A 14251-nucleotide genomic window follows, 5' to 3' on the forward strand; every position below is an offset into this window, starting at 1 on the left:
ACCTGGGACAGGTGACACTTGGGTTAGGGACATGGGACAGGCACCTGGGACAGGTGACACTGGGTCAGACAGGTGACACAGGGTCAGGTGTGGTGCCCGCGGCTGGCCACGAAGAACACGGGGCGGGGCTCACCTGGCCAGAACACCTGGGCACAGGTAACAGTGACACTGGGGTCAGGGACATGGGACACTGGGGTCAGGGACATGGGACAGGACACCTGGGACAGGTGGCACTGGGTCAGACAGGTGACACTGGGTCAGGCGTGGTGCCCTCAGCTGGCCACAAAGAACACGGGGCGGGGCTCACCTGGCCAGAACACCTGGGCACAGGTAACAGTGACACTGGGTCAGGGACATGGGACAGGTGACACTGGGTCAGAGAGGTGACACTGGGTCAGGCATGGTGCCCGCAGCTGGCCACGAAGAACACGGGGCGGGGCTCACCTGGCCAGAACACCTGGGACAGGTAAGGGTGACACTGGGGTCAGGGACATGGGACAGGTGACACTGGGTCAGACAGGTGACACTGGGTCAGGCGTGGTGCCCTCAGCTGGCCACGAAGAACACGGGGCGGGGCTCACCTGGCCAGAACACCTGGGCACAGGTAACAGTGACACTGGGGTCAGACAGGGGACACTGGGGTCAGGGACATGGGACAGGTGACACTGGGTATGGCGCGGTGCCCGCAGCTGGCCACAAAGAACACCGGGCAGGGCTCACCTGGCCAGAACACCTGGGCACACGTAACAGTGACACTGGGGTCAGACACCTGGGACAGGTGACACTTGGGTTAGGGACATGAGACAGGTGACACTTGGGTTAGGGACATGGGACAGGTGGCACTGGGTCGGGCGTGGTGCCCCCGGCTGGCCACGAAGAACACGGGGCGGGGCTCACCTGGCCAGAACACCTGGGCACAGGTAACAGTGACACTGGGGTCACACAGGTGACACTTGGGTCAGGGACATGGGACAGGCACATGGGACAGGTGACACTGGGTCAGACAGGTGACATTGGGTAAGGCGTGGTGCCCGCGGCTGGCCACGAAGAACACGGGGCGGGGCTCACCTGGCCAGAACACCTGGGACAGGTAACAGTGACACTGGGGTCAGGGACATGGGACAGGTGACACTGGGTCAGGCATGGTGACCGCGGCTGGCCACGAAGAACACGGGGTGGGGCTCACCTGGCCAGAACACGTGGGACAGGTAAGGGGGACATTGAGGGGTCAGGGACATGGGACAGGTGACACTGGGGTCAGGGACATGGGACAGGTGGCACTGGGTCAGGCGTGGTGACCCCGGCTGGCCACGAAGAACACGGGGCAGGGCTCACCTGGCCAGAACACCTGGGACAGGTAAGGGTGACACTGGGGTCAGACACCTGGGCACAGGTGACACTTGGGTTAGGGACATGAGACAGGTGACACTTGGGTTAGGGACATGGGACAGGTGACACTGGGTTGGGCGTGGTGCCCCCGGCTGGCCACGAAGAACACGGGGCGGGGCTCACCTGGCCAGAACACCTGGGACAGGTAAGGGTGACACTGGGGTCACACAGGGGACACTGGGGTCAGGGACATGGGACAGGTGACACTGGGTCAGACAGGTGACATTGGGTCAGGCGTGGTGCCCGCGGCTGGCCACGAAGAACACGGGGCAGGGCTCACCTGGCCAGAACACCTGGGACAGGTAACAGTGACACTGGGGTCACACAGGTGACACTTGGGTCAGGGACATGGGACAGGTGACACAGGGTAAGGCGTGGTGCCCGCAGCTGGCCACAAAGAACACGGGGCGGGGCTCACCTGGCCAGAACACCTGGGACAGGTAAGGGGGACATTGAGGGGTCAGGGACATGGGACAGGTGACACTGGGGTCAGGGACATGGGACAGGTGGCACTGGGTCAGGCGTGGTGACCCCCGGCTGGCCACAAAGAACACGGGGCGGGGCTCACCTGGCCAGAACACCTGGGACAGGTAAGGGTGACACTGGGGTCAGGGACATGGGACAGGTGACACTGGGTCAGACAGGTGACACTGGGTCAGACAGGTGACACTGGGTCAGGCATGGTGACCGCGGCTGGCCACGAAGAACACGGGGCGGGGCTCACCTGGCCAGAACACCTGGGACAGGTAATGTGAGAGGTTACACACCTGGGACAGGTAAGGGTGACACTGGGGTCAGGGACATGGGACAGGACACCTGGGACAGGTGACACTTGGGTTAGGGATATGGGACAGGTGACACTGGGTCAGGTGTGGTGACCACGGCTGGCCACGAAGAACACGGGGCAGGGCTCACCTGGCCAGAACACCTGGGACAGGTAACAGTGACATTGGGGTCACACAGGGGACACTTGGTTCAGGGACATGGGACAGGCACATGGGACAGGTGACACTGGGTCAGACAGGTGACACAGGGTCAGGCGTGGTGACTGCGGCTGGCCACGAAGAACATGGGGCGGGGCTCACCTGGCCAGAACACCTGGGACAGGTAACAGTGACACTGGGGTCAGACACCTGGGACAGGTGACATTGGGTCAGGGACATGGGACAGGTGACACTGGGTCAGGCGTGGTGCCCATGGCTGGCCACGAAGAACACGGGGTGGGGCTCACCTGGCCAGAACACCTGGGCACAGGTAACAGTGACACTGGGGTCAGGGACATGGGACAGGTGACACTGGGTCAGGGACATGGGACAGGCACCTGGGACAGGTGGCACTGGGTCAGACAGGTGACACAGGGTGAGGCGTGGTGCCCACGGCTGGCCACGAAGAACACGGGGCGGGGCTCACCTGGCCAGAACACCTGGGCACAGGTAACAGTGACACTGGGGTCAGGGACATGGGACAGGTGACACTGGGTCAGACAGGTGACATTGGGTCAGGCGTGGTGCCCGCGGCTGGCCACGAAGAACACGGGGCGGGGCTCACCTGGCCAGAACACCTGGGACAGGTAAGGGGGACATTGAGGGGTCAGGGACATGGGACAGGTGACACTGGGGTCAGGGACATGGGACAGGTGGCACTGGGTCAGGCGTGGTGCCCCCGGCTGGCCATGAAGAACACCGGGCGGGGCTCACCTGGCCAGAATACCTGGGACAGGTAAGGGGGACATTGAGGGGTCAGGGACATGGGACAGGTGACACTGGGGTCAGGGACATGGGACAGGTGGCACTGGGTCAGGCGTGGTGCCCCCGGCTGGCCATGAAGAACACCGGGCGGGGCTCACCTGGCCAGAACACCTGGGACAGGTAAGGGGGACATTGAGGGGTCAGGGACATGGGACAGGTGACCCTGGGTCAGGCGTGGTGCCCGCGGCTGGCCACGAAGAACACGGGGCGGGGCTCACCTGGGCACAGGTGACATAGGGGTTAGGGACATGGGACAGGGAACACTGGGGTTAGACAGGTGACACTAGGGTTAGACACCTGGGACAGGTGACACTGGGTGGGCCACACCTGGCCAAAACACCTGTGACATTGGGGTGGTTAGGGACCTGGGACAGGTGACACTGGGTGAGACACCTGGAACAGGTGACAATGGGGTGCTTAGGGACCTGGGACAGGTGACACTGGGTGAGACACCTGGGACAGGTGACAATGGGGTGCTTAGGGACCTGGGACAGGTGACACTGGGTGGGCCACACCTGGCCAAAACACCTGTGACATTGGGGTGGTTAGGGACCTGGGACAGGTGACACTGGGTGAGACACCTGGGACAGGTGACAGTGAGGTGCTTAGGGACCTGGGACAGGTGACACTGGACAGGCTGGCCTGGCCAGAACACCTGAGACAGGTGACATTGCAGGGGCTGAAAACCCGGGGGACACCCAGCCAGGACACCTTGGGGGGGGGGACATAGATGTGTCCCAGGTGTGTTCCAGGTGTCCCAGGTGTGTCCCCAGGTGTGTCCCAGGTGTGTCTCCAGGTGTGATGACGGTCAGGTCGGGCAGGTGGCTGCCCCCTGTCCCAGGTGTGTCACCCCCAGGTGTGTGTCACCCCCAGGTGTCCCCAGGTGTGTCCCCAGGTGTGTGACTCACAGGTGTGATGACGGTCAGGTCGGGCAGGTGGCTGCCCCCCATCCCAGGTGTGTTCCCCCCAGGTGTGTGTTCCCCCCAGGTGTGTCCCCAGGTGTCCCAGGTGTGTCACCCCCAGGTGTGTCCCCAGGTGTGTCCCCAGGTGTCCCCAGGTGTGACTCACAGGTGTGATGACGGTCAGGTCGGGCAGGTGGCTGCCCCCCGCCCTCGGGTGGTTGCTCAGGATCACGTCCCCCTCGCGCAGCTCCGGGCCCAGGTTACGGATCTGGGGGGGGCGGGGGGGGGTGTGAACCCCCAAAATCCCCCCAGGGACCCCCAAAATCCCCCCAGGGACCCTCAAAATCCCCCCAGGGACCCCCAAAATCCCCCAAAATCCCCCAAAATCCCCCCAAAATCCCCCCAGGGACCCCACCAGGAGCCCCCATAACCCCCCAAGAGCCCCCAAATCCCCCCAAATTTCCCCAAAATCCCCCCAAATCCCCTCCAAACTCCCCATGACCCCAAATCTCCCGCCAAGAATCCCAAAATCCCCCCAGGAACTCCCCAAATCCCCCCCAAATCCCCCCAAATCTCCCCCAAATCCCCTCCAGCCCCCCCCATATCCCCCCAGGATCCCCAAATCCCCCCCAGGACCCCCCAGATCCCCTCCAGAGTCCTCAAATCCCTCCTGGGAACCCCCAAACTCCCCCTGGGACCCCCCCAAACCCCCCCAAGGACCCCCAAATTGTGTCACCTGGAACTGCACAGCTCCTGCATGGCCCTGGGATCACCTGGGACCCCCCAAATCCCCCCTGGGACCCCCCAAATCCTCCCCAAACCCCTCACCTGGAACTGCACACCTCCTGCATGGCCCTGGGATCACCTGGGACCCCCCAAATCCCCCCTGGGACCCCCCAATTCCCCCCCAATTCCCTCACCTGGAACTTCATGGCCTCCTGCATGGCCCTGGGATCACCTGAGACCCCCCCAACCCCCCCCGGGACCCCCCAAACCCCTCACCTGGAACTGCACGGCCTCCTGCATCACCCCAGGACCCCTCAAACCCCCCCGGGACCCCCCAAACCCCTCACCTGGAACTGCACGGCCTCCTGCATGGCCCTGGGATCACCTGGGACCCCCCAAATCCCCCCAGGGACCCCCCCAAATCCCCCCAATTCCCTCACCTGGAACTGCATGGCCTCCTGCATCACCCCAGGACCCCTCAAACCCCCCTGGGACCCCCCAAATCCCCCCCAAACCCCTCACCTGGAACTGCACAGCTCCTGCATGGCCCTGGGACCCCTCAAACCACCCTGGGATCCCCCAAACCCCCCCAAACCCCCCTGGGACCCCCCAAATCCTCCCCAAACCCCTCACCTGGAACTGCACAGCTCCTGCATGGCCCTGGGATCACCTGGGACCCCCCCAAACCCCCCTGGGACCCCCCCAAACCCCCCCAAGGACCCCCAAATTGTGTCACCTGGAACTGCACAGCTCCTGCACAGCCCTGGGATCACCTGGGACCCCCCAAATCCCTCACCTGGGACCCCCCAAATCCCCCCTGGGACCCCCCAAATCCTCCCCAAACCCCTCACCTGGAACTGCCCAGCTCCTGCACAGCTCTGGGATCACCTGGGACCCCCCAAATTCCCCCTGGGACCCCCCAAATCCTCCCCAAACCCCTCACCTGGAACTGCACGGCCTCCTGCATGGCCCTGGGATCACCTGGGACCCCCCCAAACCCCCCCAGGACCCCCCAATTCCCCCCCAAACCCCTCACCTGGAACTGCACGGCCTCCTGCATGGCGCCCAGGTGCACGGGGATGTGGGGGGCGTTGGACACGAGCCCCAGGACCCCCCAAACCCCCCCGGGACCCCCCAATTCCCTCACCTGGAACTGCACGGCCTCCTGCATGGCCCTGGGATCCCCTGGGAGCCCCCAAATCCCCCTGGGACCCCCCCAAATCCCCCCAAGGATCCCCCAAATTGTGTCACCTGGAACTGCACAGCTCCTGCACAGCCCTGGGATCACCTGGGACCCCCCCAAATCCCCCCTGGGACCCCCCAAATCCCCCCCAATTCCCTCACCTGGAACTGCATGGCCTCCTGCATCACCCCAGGACCCCTCAAACCCCCCTGGGACCCCCCAAATCCCCCCAAACTGCTCACCTGGACCTGCACGGCCTCCTGCATAGCCCTGGGACCCCCAACCCTCTCTGGGATCCCCCAATTCCCCCCCAATTCCCTCACCTGGAACTGCACAACTCCTGCATGGCCCTGGGATCACCTGGGACCCCCCCAAATCCCCCCTGGGACCCCCCAAATCCCCCCCAAACCCCCCCGGGACCCCCCAAACCCCTCACCTGGAACTGCACGGCCTCCTGCATGGCCCTGGGACCCCCCAAACCCCCCTGGGACCACCCCAAACACCCCTGGGACCCCCCCAAATTCCCCCAAGGATCCCCCAAATTGTGTCACCTGGAACTGCCCAGCTCCTGCATGGCCCTGGGATCACCTGGGACCCCCCAAATCCCTCACCTGGGACCCCCCAAATCCCCCCTGGGACCCCCCAAATCCTCCCCAAACCCCTCACCTGGAACTGCCCAGCTCCTGCACAGCTCTGGGATCACCTGGGACCCCCCAAATTCCCCCTGGGACCCCCCAAATCCCCCCAATTCCCTCACCTGGAACTGCACAGCTCCTGCATGGCCCTGGGATCACCTGGGACCCCCCCAAACCCCCCCAGGACCCCCCAATTCCCCCCCAAACCCCTCACCTGGAACTGCACGGCCTCCTGCATGGCCCTGGGATCACCTGGGACCCCCCAAACCCCCCTGGGACTCCCCCAAACCTGCCCAAACTGCTCACCTGGAACTGCACGGCCTCCTGCATCACCCCAGGACCCCTCAAATCCCCCAGGACCCCCCAAACCCCCCCAAATTGTATCACCTGGAACTGCACGGCCTCCTGCATGGCCCTGGGACCCCCCAAACCCCCCCTGGGACCCCTCAAATCCCCCTCAAACCCCTCTGGGACCCCCCAAATCCCCCCAATTCCCTCACCTGGAACTGCACGGCCTCCTGCATGGCGCCCAGGTGCACGGGGATGTGGGGGGCGTTGGACACGAGCCAGACCCCCCTGGGACCCCCCAAATCCCCCCCAAACCCCCCCGGGACCCCCCAAACTGCTCACCTGGAACTGCACAGCCTCCTGCATGGCCCTGGGATCACCTGGGACCCCCCCAAACCCCCCTGGGACTCCCCAAACCCCCCTGGGACCCCCCAATTCCCTCACCTGGAACTGCCCAGCTCCTGCATGGCCCTGGGATCACTTGGGACCCCCCAAATCCCCCCTGGGACCCCCCAATTCCCCCCCAGTTCCCTCACCTGGAACTGCACAACTCCTGCATGGCTCTGGGACCCCCCAAACCCCCCCTGGGACCCCTCAAATCCCCCTCAAACCCCTCTGGGACCCCCCAATTCCCCCCCAAACCCCTCACCTGGAACTGCACGGCCTCCTGCATGGCGCCCAGGTGCACGGGGATGTGGGGGGCGTTGGACACGAGCCCCAGGACCCCCAAACCCCTCTGGGACCCCCCCAAACCCCCCTGGGACCCCCTAATTCCCTCACCTGGAACTGCACGGCCTCCTGCATCACCCCAGGACCCCTCAAACCCCTCACCTGGGACCCCTCAAATCCCCCACAACCCACCCGGCACCCCTCAAATCCCCCCCCAAACCCCCCTGGGACCCCCCAAACTGCTCACCTGGAACTGCACGGCCTCCTGCATGGCGCCCAGGTGCACGGGGATGTGGGGGGCGTTGGACACGAGCCCCGGGACCCCCCAAACCCCCCCAAATCCCCCCCAAACCCCCCCGGGACCCCCCAAACCCCTCACCCGGACCTGCACGGCCTCCTGCATGGCCCTGGGATCACCTGGGACCCCCCCAAACCCCCCCGGGACCCCCCAAACCCCTCACCTGGAACTGCACGGCCTCCTGCATGGCGCCCAGGTGCACGGGGATGTGGGGGGCGTTGGACACGAGCCCCCCGTCGGGCCCGAAGAGGGCGCAGGAGAAGTCCAGGCGCTCCTTGATGTTGGTGGAGATGGCCGTGCGCTGCAGCGTGCGCCCCATCTGCTCTGCGGGGCCAAGGCACCCTCAGCGGCACCCCGAAACCCGGGACACCCCCGGGGGGACCCCCGGGACCACCCCAGAGACCCCCGGGACCACCCCGGGACCACCCTGAGACCACCCTGGGACCACCTGTCCCGGGTCTGCCTTGAGGGGTGAGGTTGAACTGAGGGGTCCCTGGGGGCCACGGCACCTTGAGCGACACCCCGAAACCCGGGACACCCCTGGGGACCACCCTGGGACCACTCCTGAGACCCCCGGGACCACCCTGAGACCACCCCGGGACCACCCCGGGACCCCCTGTCCTGGGTCTGCCTCGGGGAGTGAGATTGGATTGAGAGGTCCCTGGGGGCCACGGCACTCTCAGCGGCACCCCGAAACCCGGGACACCCCCGGGACCACCCCAGAGACCCCCGGGACCACCCCGGGACCACCCCGGGACCACCCTGAGACCCCCTGTCCTGGGTCTGCCTCGGGGAGTGAGATTGGATTGAGGGGTCCCTGAGGGGCCACGGCACCCTCAGCGGCACCCCGAAACCCGGGACACCCCCGGGACCACCCTGGGACCACCCCAGAGACTCCCGGGACCACCCCGGGACCACCCCGGGACCACCTGTCCCGGGTCTGCCTTGAGGGGTGAGGTTGAACTGAGGGGTCCCTGGGGGCCAAGGCACCCTCAGGGACACCCCGAAACCCGGGACACCCCCGGGGACCACCCCGGGACCACCCCAGAGACCCCCGGGACCACCCCAAGACCACCCCAGAGACCCCCGGGACCACCCTGGGACCACCCTGAGACCCCCTGTCCCGGGTCTGCCTCGGGCAGTGAGATTGAACTGAGGGGTCCCTGGGGACCACGGCACTCTCAGGGACACCCCGAAACCCGGGACACCCCCGGGACCACCCCAGAGACCCCCGGGACCACCCTGAGACCCCCCTGAGACCCCCTGTCCCGGGTCTGCCTCAGGGAGCTGCGATGTGTTTCAGTCCCTCCCCCCGGGAGGAGGAGTCCCTGTCCCACGGCACCCTCAGGGACACCCCGAAACCCGGGACACCCCCGGGACCACCCTGGGACCACTCCAGAGACCCCCGGGACCACCCTGAGACCACCCCGGGACCACCCTGAGACCCCCTGTCCCGGGTCTGCCTCGGGGAGCTGGGGGGGTGAGTTTGGATTGAGGGGTCCCTGCGGGGCCACGGCACCCTCAGGGGCACCCCGAAACCCGGGACACCCCTGGGGACCACCCTGGGACCACTCCTGAGACCCCCGGGACCACCCTGAGACCACCCCGGGACCACCCTGGGACCCCCTGTCCCGGGTCTGCCTCGGGGAGCTGCGATGAGTTTCAGTCCCTCCCCCCGGGAGGAGGGGTCCCTGTCCCACGGCACCCTCAGGGACACCCCGAAACCCGGGACACCCCCGGGGGACACCCGGGACCACCCTGGGGCCACCCCAGAGACCCCCGGGACCACCCTGGGACCACCCAGGGACCACCCTGAGACCCCCTGTCCCGGGTCTGCCTCGGGGAGTGAGATTGAACTGAGGGGTCCCTGCGGAGCCAAGGCACTCTCAGGGACACCCCGAAACCCGGGACACCCCGGTGACCACTCCGGGACCACCCCAGAGACCCCCGGGACCACCCCAAGACCACCCCAGAGACCCCCGGGACCACCCCGGGACCCCCCTGGGACCCCCTGTCCCGGGTCTGCCTCGGGGAGCTGTGATGAGTTTCAGTCCCTCCCCCCGGGAGGAGGGGTCCCTGTCCCACGGCACCCTCAGGGACACCCCGAAATCCGGGACACCCCCGGGACCACCCTGGGACCCCCGGGACCACCCCTGGGACCACCCTGAGACCCCCTGTCCCGGGTCTGCCTCGGGCAGTGAGATTGAACTGAGGGGTCCCTGCGGAGCCAAGGCACTCTCAGGGACACCCCGAAACCCGGGACACCCCGGGGACCACCCTGGGACCACCCCAGAGACCCCCGGGACCACCCTGGGACCACCCTGGGACCACCCTGGGACCCCTCCCCACCCACCTGCGATGCTCATAAAGCGGTGCGAGAACACCGAGAGCATCACCGGGGCCGGGAGCCCCCAAACCCCCCCAGGACCCCCCCAGGACCCCCCAGGACCCCCCCAGGACCCCCGAGGACCCCCCCAGGACCCCCCCAGGACCCCTCCCCACCCACCTGCGATGCTCATGAAGCGGTGCGAGAACACCGAGAGCGTCACGGGCTCCAGGGCCGTGCCCACCGCCCGCGCTGGCCCCGCGCCCACCTCGATGCTGATGTCCCCGAGCGGCGTCACCCGCGCCACGCAGCCCGGCTCCACCACGATGGTGCTGGGGGGCGCGGGGGTCCCACCGGTCACTCGGGGGGTCCCCCGAACCCCCCCGGGGTCACATCGGTCACTCGGGGGGGTCCCCCGAACCCCCCCGGGGTCCCACCGGTCACTCAGGGGGTCCCCCGAACCCCCCCGGGGTCCCACCCGTCATCTTGGGGGTCCCCTAAATCCCCCTCGGGGTCCCACCGGTCACTCGGGGGGTCTCCCGAACCCCCCCGGGGTCCCAGCAGTCATCTTGGGGGTCCCACAGGTCATCTTGGGGGTCCCCTAAATCCCCCCGGGTCCCACTGGTCACTCAGGGGGTCCCTGTCCCCATTGTCCCCATCCCTGTCCCTGTCCCTGTCCCCCTGTCCCCATCCCTGTCCCTGTCCCTGTCCCCTGTCCCTGTCCCCCGTCCCTGTCCCCTGTCCCCATCCCTGTCCCCATCCCTGTCCCTGTCCCCCTGTCCCCTGTCCCTGTCCTTATCCCTGTCCCCATCCCTGTCCCCCTGTCCCTGTCCTTATCCCTGTCCCCATCCCTGTCCCCCTGTCCCTGTCCCCCCTGTCCCCATCCCTGTCCCCATCCCTGTCCCCATCCCTGTCCCCATCCCTGTCCCCATCCCTGTCCCCCTGTCCCTGTCCCTGTCCCCATCCCTGTCCCCTGTCCCTGTCCCCATCCCTGTCCCCATTGTCCCTGTCCCCGTCCCCCTGTCCCCATCCCTGTCCCCATCCCTGTCCCCCTGTCCCTGTCCCCCCTGTCCCCATCCCTGTCCCCATCCCTGTCCCCATCCCTGTCCCCATCCCTGTCCCCCTGTCCCTGTCCCCCTGTCCCCATCCCTGTCCCTGTCCCCATCCCCATCCCTGTCCCCATCCCTGTCCCCATTGTCCCCATCCCTGTCCCCATCCCTGTCCCTGTCCCCATCCCCATCCCTGCCCCCATCCCTGTCCCCCTGTCCCCATCCTTGTCCTCATCCCTGTCCCCCTGTCCCTGTCCTCATCCCCACTGTCCCCCTTTCCCCATACCTGTCCCCATCCCTGTCCCCCTGTCCCTGTCCCCATTGTCCCCATCCCTGTCCCCATCCCTGTCCCCATCCCTGTGCCCCTGTCCCTGTCCCCATCCCTGTCCCCATTGTCCCCATCCCTGTCCCCATCCCTGTGCCCCGTCCCTGTCCTCATCCCTGTCCCCTGTCCCTGTCCCTGTCCCCATCCCTGTCCCCATTGTCCCCATTGTCCCTGTCCCCCGTCCCCATCCCTGTCCCCTGTCCCCTGTCCCCATCCCTGTCCCCTGTCCCTGTCCCCATTGTCCCCATCCCTGTCCCCTGTCCCTGTCCCCATTGTCCCCATCCCTGTCCCCATTGTCCCCATCCCTGTCCCCAGCCCTGTCCCCTTTCCCCATCCCTGTCCCCATCCCTGTCCCCATCCCTGTCCCCTGTCCCTGTCCCCATCCCTGTCCCCATCCCTGTCCCCTGTCCCTGTCCGGTGTCACCTGTTGGTGTCGATGACGATGGCCGGTCCGGGCAGGGCGTGGTCCGAGCCCAGCTCGCCCAGCAGGAACACGGGGGTGTCCTGGTACCCCCCCTCGAAATAGCACCGGGTCACCTGGGGGGGACACACCTGGGTCACCTGGGGTCACCTGGGTCACCTGGGGTCACCTGATACCCGGTACCCCCCCTCGAAATAGCACCGGGTCACTTGGGGGGACATGGGGACACTGGGGGGGACACCTAGGGTCACCTGAGGGTGTCCTGGTACCCTCCCCCGAAATAGCACCGGGTCACCTGGGGGGGACACACCTGGGTCACCTGGGGTCACCTGGGGTCACCTGGGGTCACCTGATACCCGGTACCCCCCCTCGAAATAGCACTGGGTCACCTGGGGGGACATGGGGACACTGGGGGGGACACCTAGGGTCACCTGAGGGTGTCCTGGTACCCCCCCTCGAAATAGCACCGGGTCACTTGGGGGGACATGGGGACACTGGGGGGGACACCTGGGTCACCTGGGTCACCCCTGGGGTCACTCCTGGGTCACCTGGGTCACCCCTGGGGTCACCTCATACCCGGTACCCCCCCTCAAAATAGCACCTGGGTCACCTGGGGGACACACCTGGGGTCACCTGGGGTCACCTCATACCCGGTACCCCCCCTTGAAATAGCACTGGGTCACTTGGGGGGACATGGGGACACTGGGGGGGACACCTGGGGTCACCCTGGGGTCACTCTGGGTCACCTGGGGTCACCCCTGGGGTCACTTTGGGTCCCCCCTGGCCACCCTCAGGTCACCCCCAGAGCCCAGGTACCCCCCGACCCCAGACATTGCCAGCCCCCCCCCCATTTCCCCCAAGCCCCCCGGTGCCCCCCGGTTCCCGGTGCCCCCCCGCCCCCCCCTCACCGTCTCCACTCTCGGGGGCGCCCCCCGGGGGCCCAGGGGGGGCTCGGGCACGGGCTCGGTGCTGCCGGTGCCCCTGACCCGCAGATCGTCCACGAGCACGGCCCGGCCCGGGATGGTGAAACCGAACTCCTGCTGGTACCTGGGACAGGGACAGGGACATGGGGACACCCTGGGGACACCCTGGGGACAGGGACAGGGACATGGGGACAGGGACAGGGACATGGGGACACCCTGGGGACACCCTGGGGACACGGCCCGGGATGGTGAAACCGAACTCCTGCTGGTACCTGGGACAGGGACAGGGACATGGGACAGGGACAGGGACAGGGACATGGGGACACCCTGGGGACACCCTGGGGACATGGCCCGGGATGGTGAAACCGAACTCCTGCTGGTACCTGGGACAGGGACAGGGACATGGGGACACCGTGGGGACACCCTGGGGACACCCTGGGAGCAGGGACAGGGACATGGAGACACCCTGGGAGGGACAGGGACACACGGGAGGGGACAGGGACATACCGGGGGGGGACAGGGACACACAGGAGGGGACAGGGACACACCAGGGGGACAGGGACACATGGGAGGGGACAGGGACACACCAGGGGGACAGGGACACACTGGGGGGGGACAGGGACACACTGGGGGGGGACAGGGACACACAGGAGGGGACAGGGACACATGGGGGGACAGGGACACACCGGGGGGGGGACAGGGACACACCGGGGGGGGGACAGGGACACACGAGAGGGGACAGGGACACACCAGGGGGACAGGGACACATGGGGGGACAGGGACACACCGGGGGGGGGACAGGGACACACCGGGGGGGGGACAGGGACACACGAGAGGGGACAGGGACACACCAGGGGGACAGGGACACACCAGAGTGACAGGGACACACCAAGGGGACAGGGACACACGGGGGGGGACAGGGACACACGGGGGGACAGGGACGCACCAAGGGGACAGGGACACACGGGGGGGGACAGGGACACATGGGAGGGGACAGGGACACACCAGGGGGACAGGGACACACCAGGGGGACAGGGACACATGGGAGGGGACAGGGACACACCGGAGGGGACAGGGACACACGGGAGGTGACAGGGACACACCAGGGGGACAGGGACACACGGGAGGGGACAGGGACACACTGGGGGACAGGGACACACGGGAGGGGACAGGGACACACGGGAGGGGACAGGGACACACCAGGGGGACAGGGACACACCAGAGTGACAGGGACACACCAAGGGGACAGGGACACACGGGGGGGGACAGGGACACACGGGGGGACAGGGACGCACCAAGGGGACAGGGACACACGGGGGGGGACAGGGACACATGGGAGGGGACAGGGACACACCAGGGGGACAGGGAC

At 67.1% G+C, this 14251-nt stretch overlaps 1 protein-coding gene across 1 annotated transcript in view; it reads right to left on the reverse strand.

Annotated features, from left to right (window-relative positions):
- Nucleotides 1–14251, reverse strand: part of OPLAH (5-oxoprolinase, ATP-hydrolysing) — a 75632-nt gene that overhangs the window by 26222 nt on the left and 35159 nt on the right. The window contains 5 exon segments of the mRNA XM_059849680.1: nt 4206–4307; nt 8002–8162; nt 10345–10496; nt 11963–12075; nt 12868–13006. Coding sequence (XP_059705663.1) covers nt 4206–4307; nt 8002–8162; nt 10345–10496; nt 11963–12075; nt 12868–13006 — 667 coding nt within the window.

The sequence above is a fragment of the Haemorhous mexicanus genome, chromosome 1 (genome assembly GCF_027477595.1).
Source record: "Haemorhous mexicanus isolate bHaeMex1 chromosome 1, bHaeMex1.pri, whole genome shotgun sequence".
Taxonomy (NCBI): domain Eukaryota; kingdom Metazoa; phylum Chordata; class Aves; order Passeriformes; family Fringillidae; genus Haemorhous; species Haemorhous mexicanus.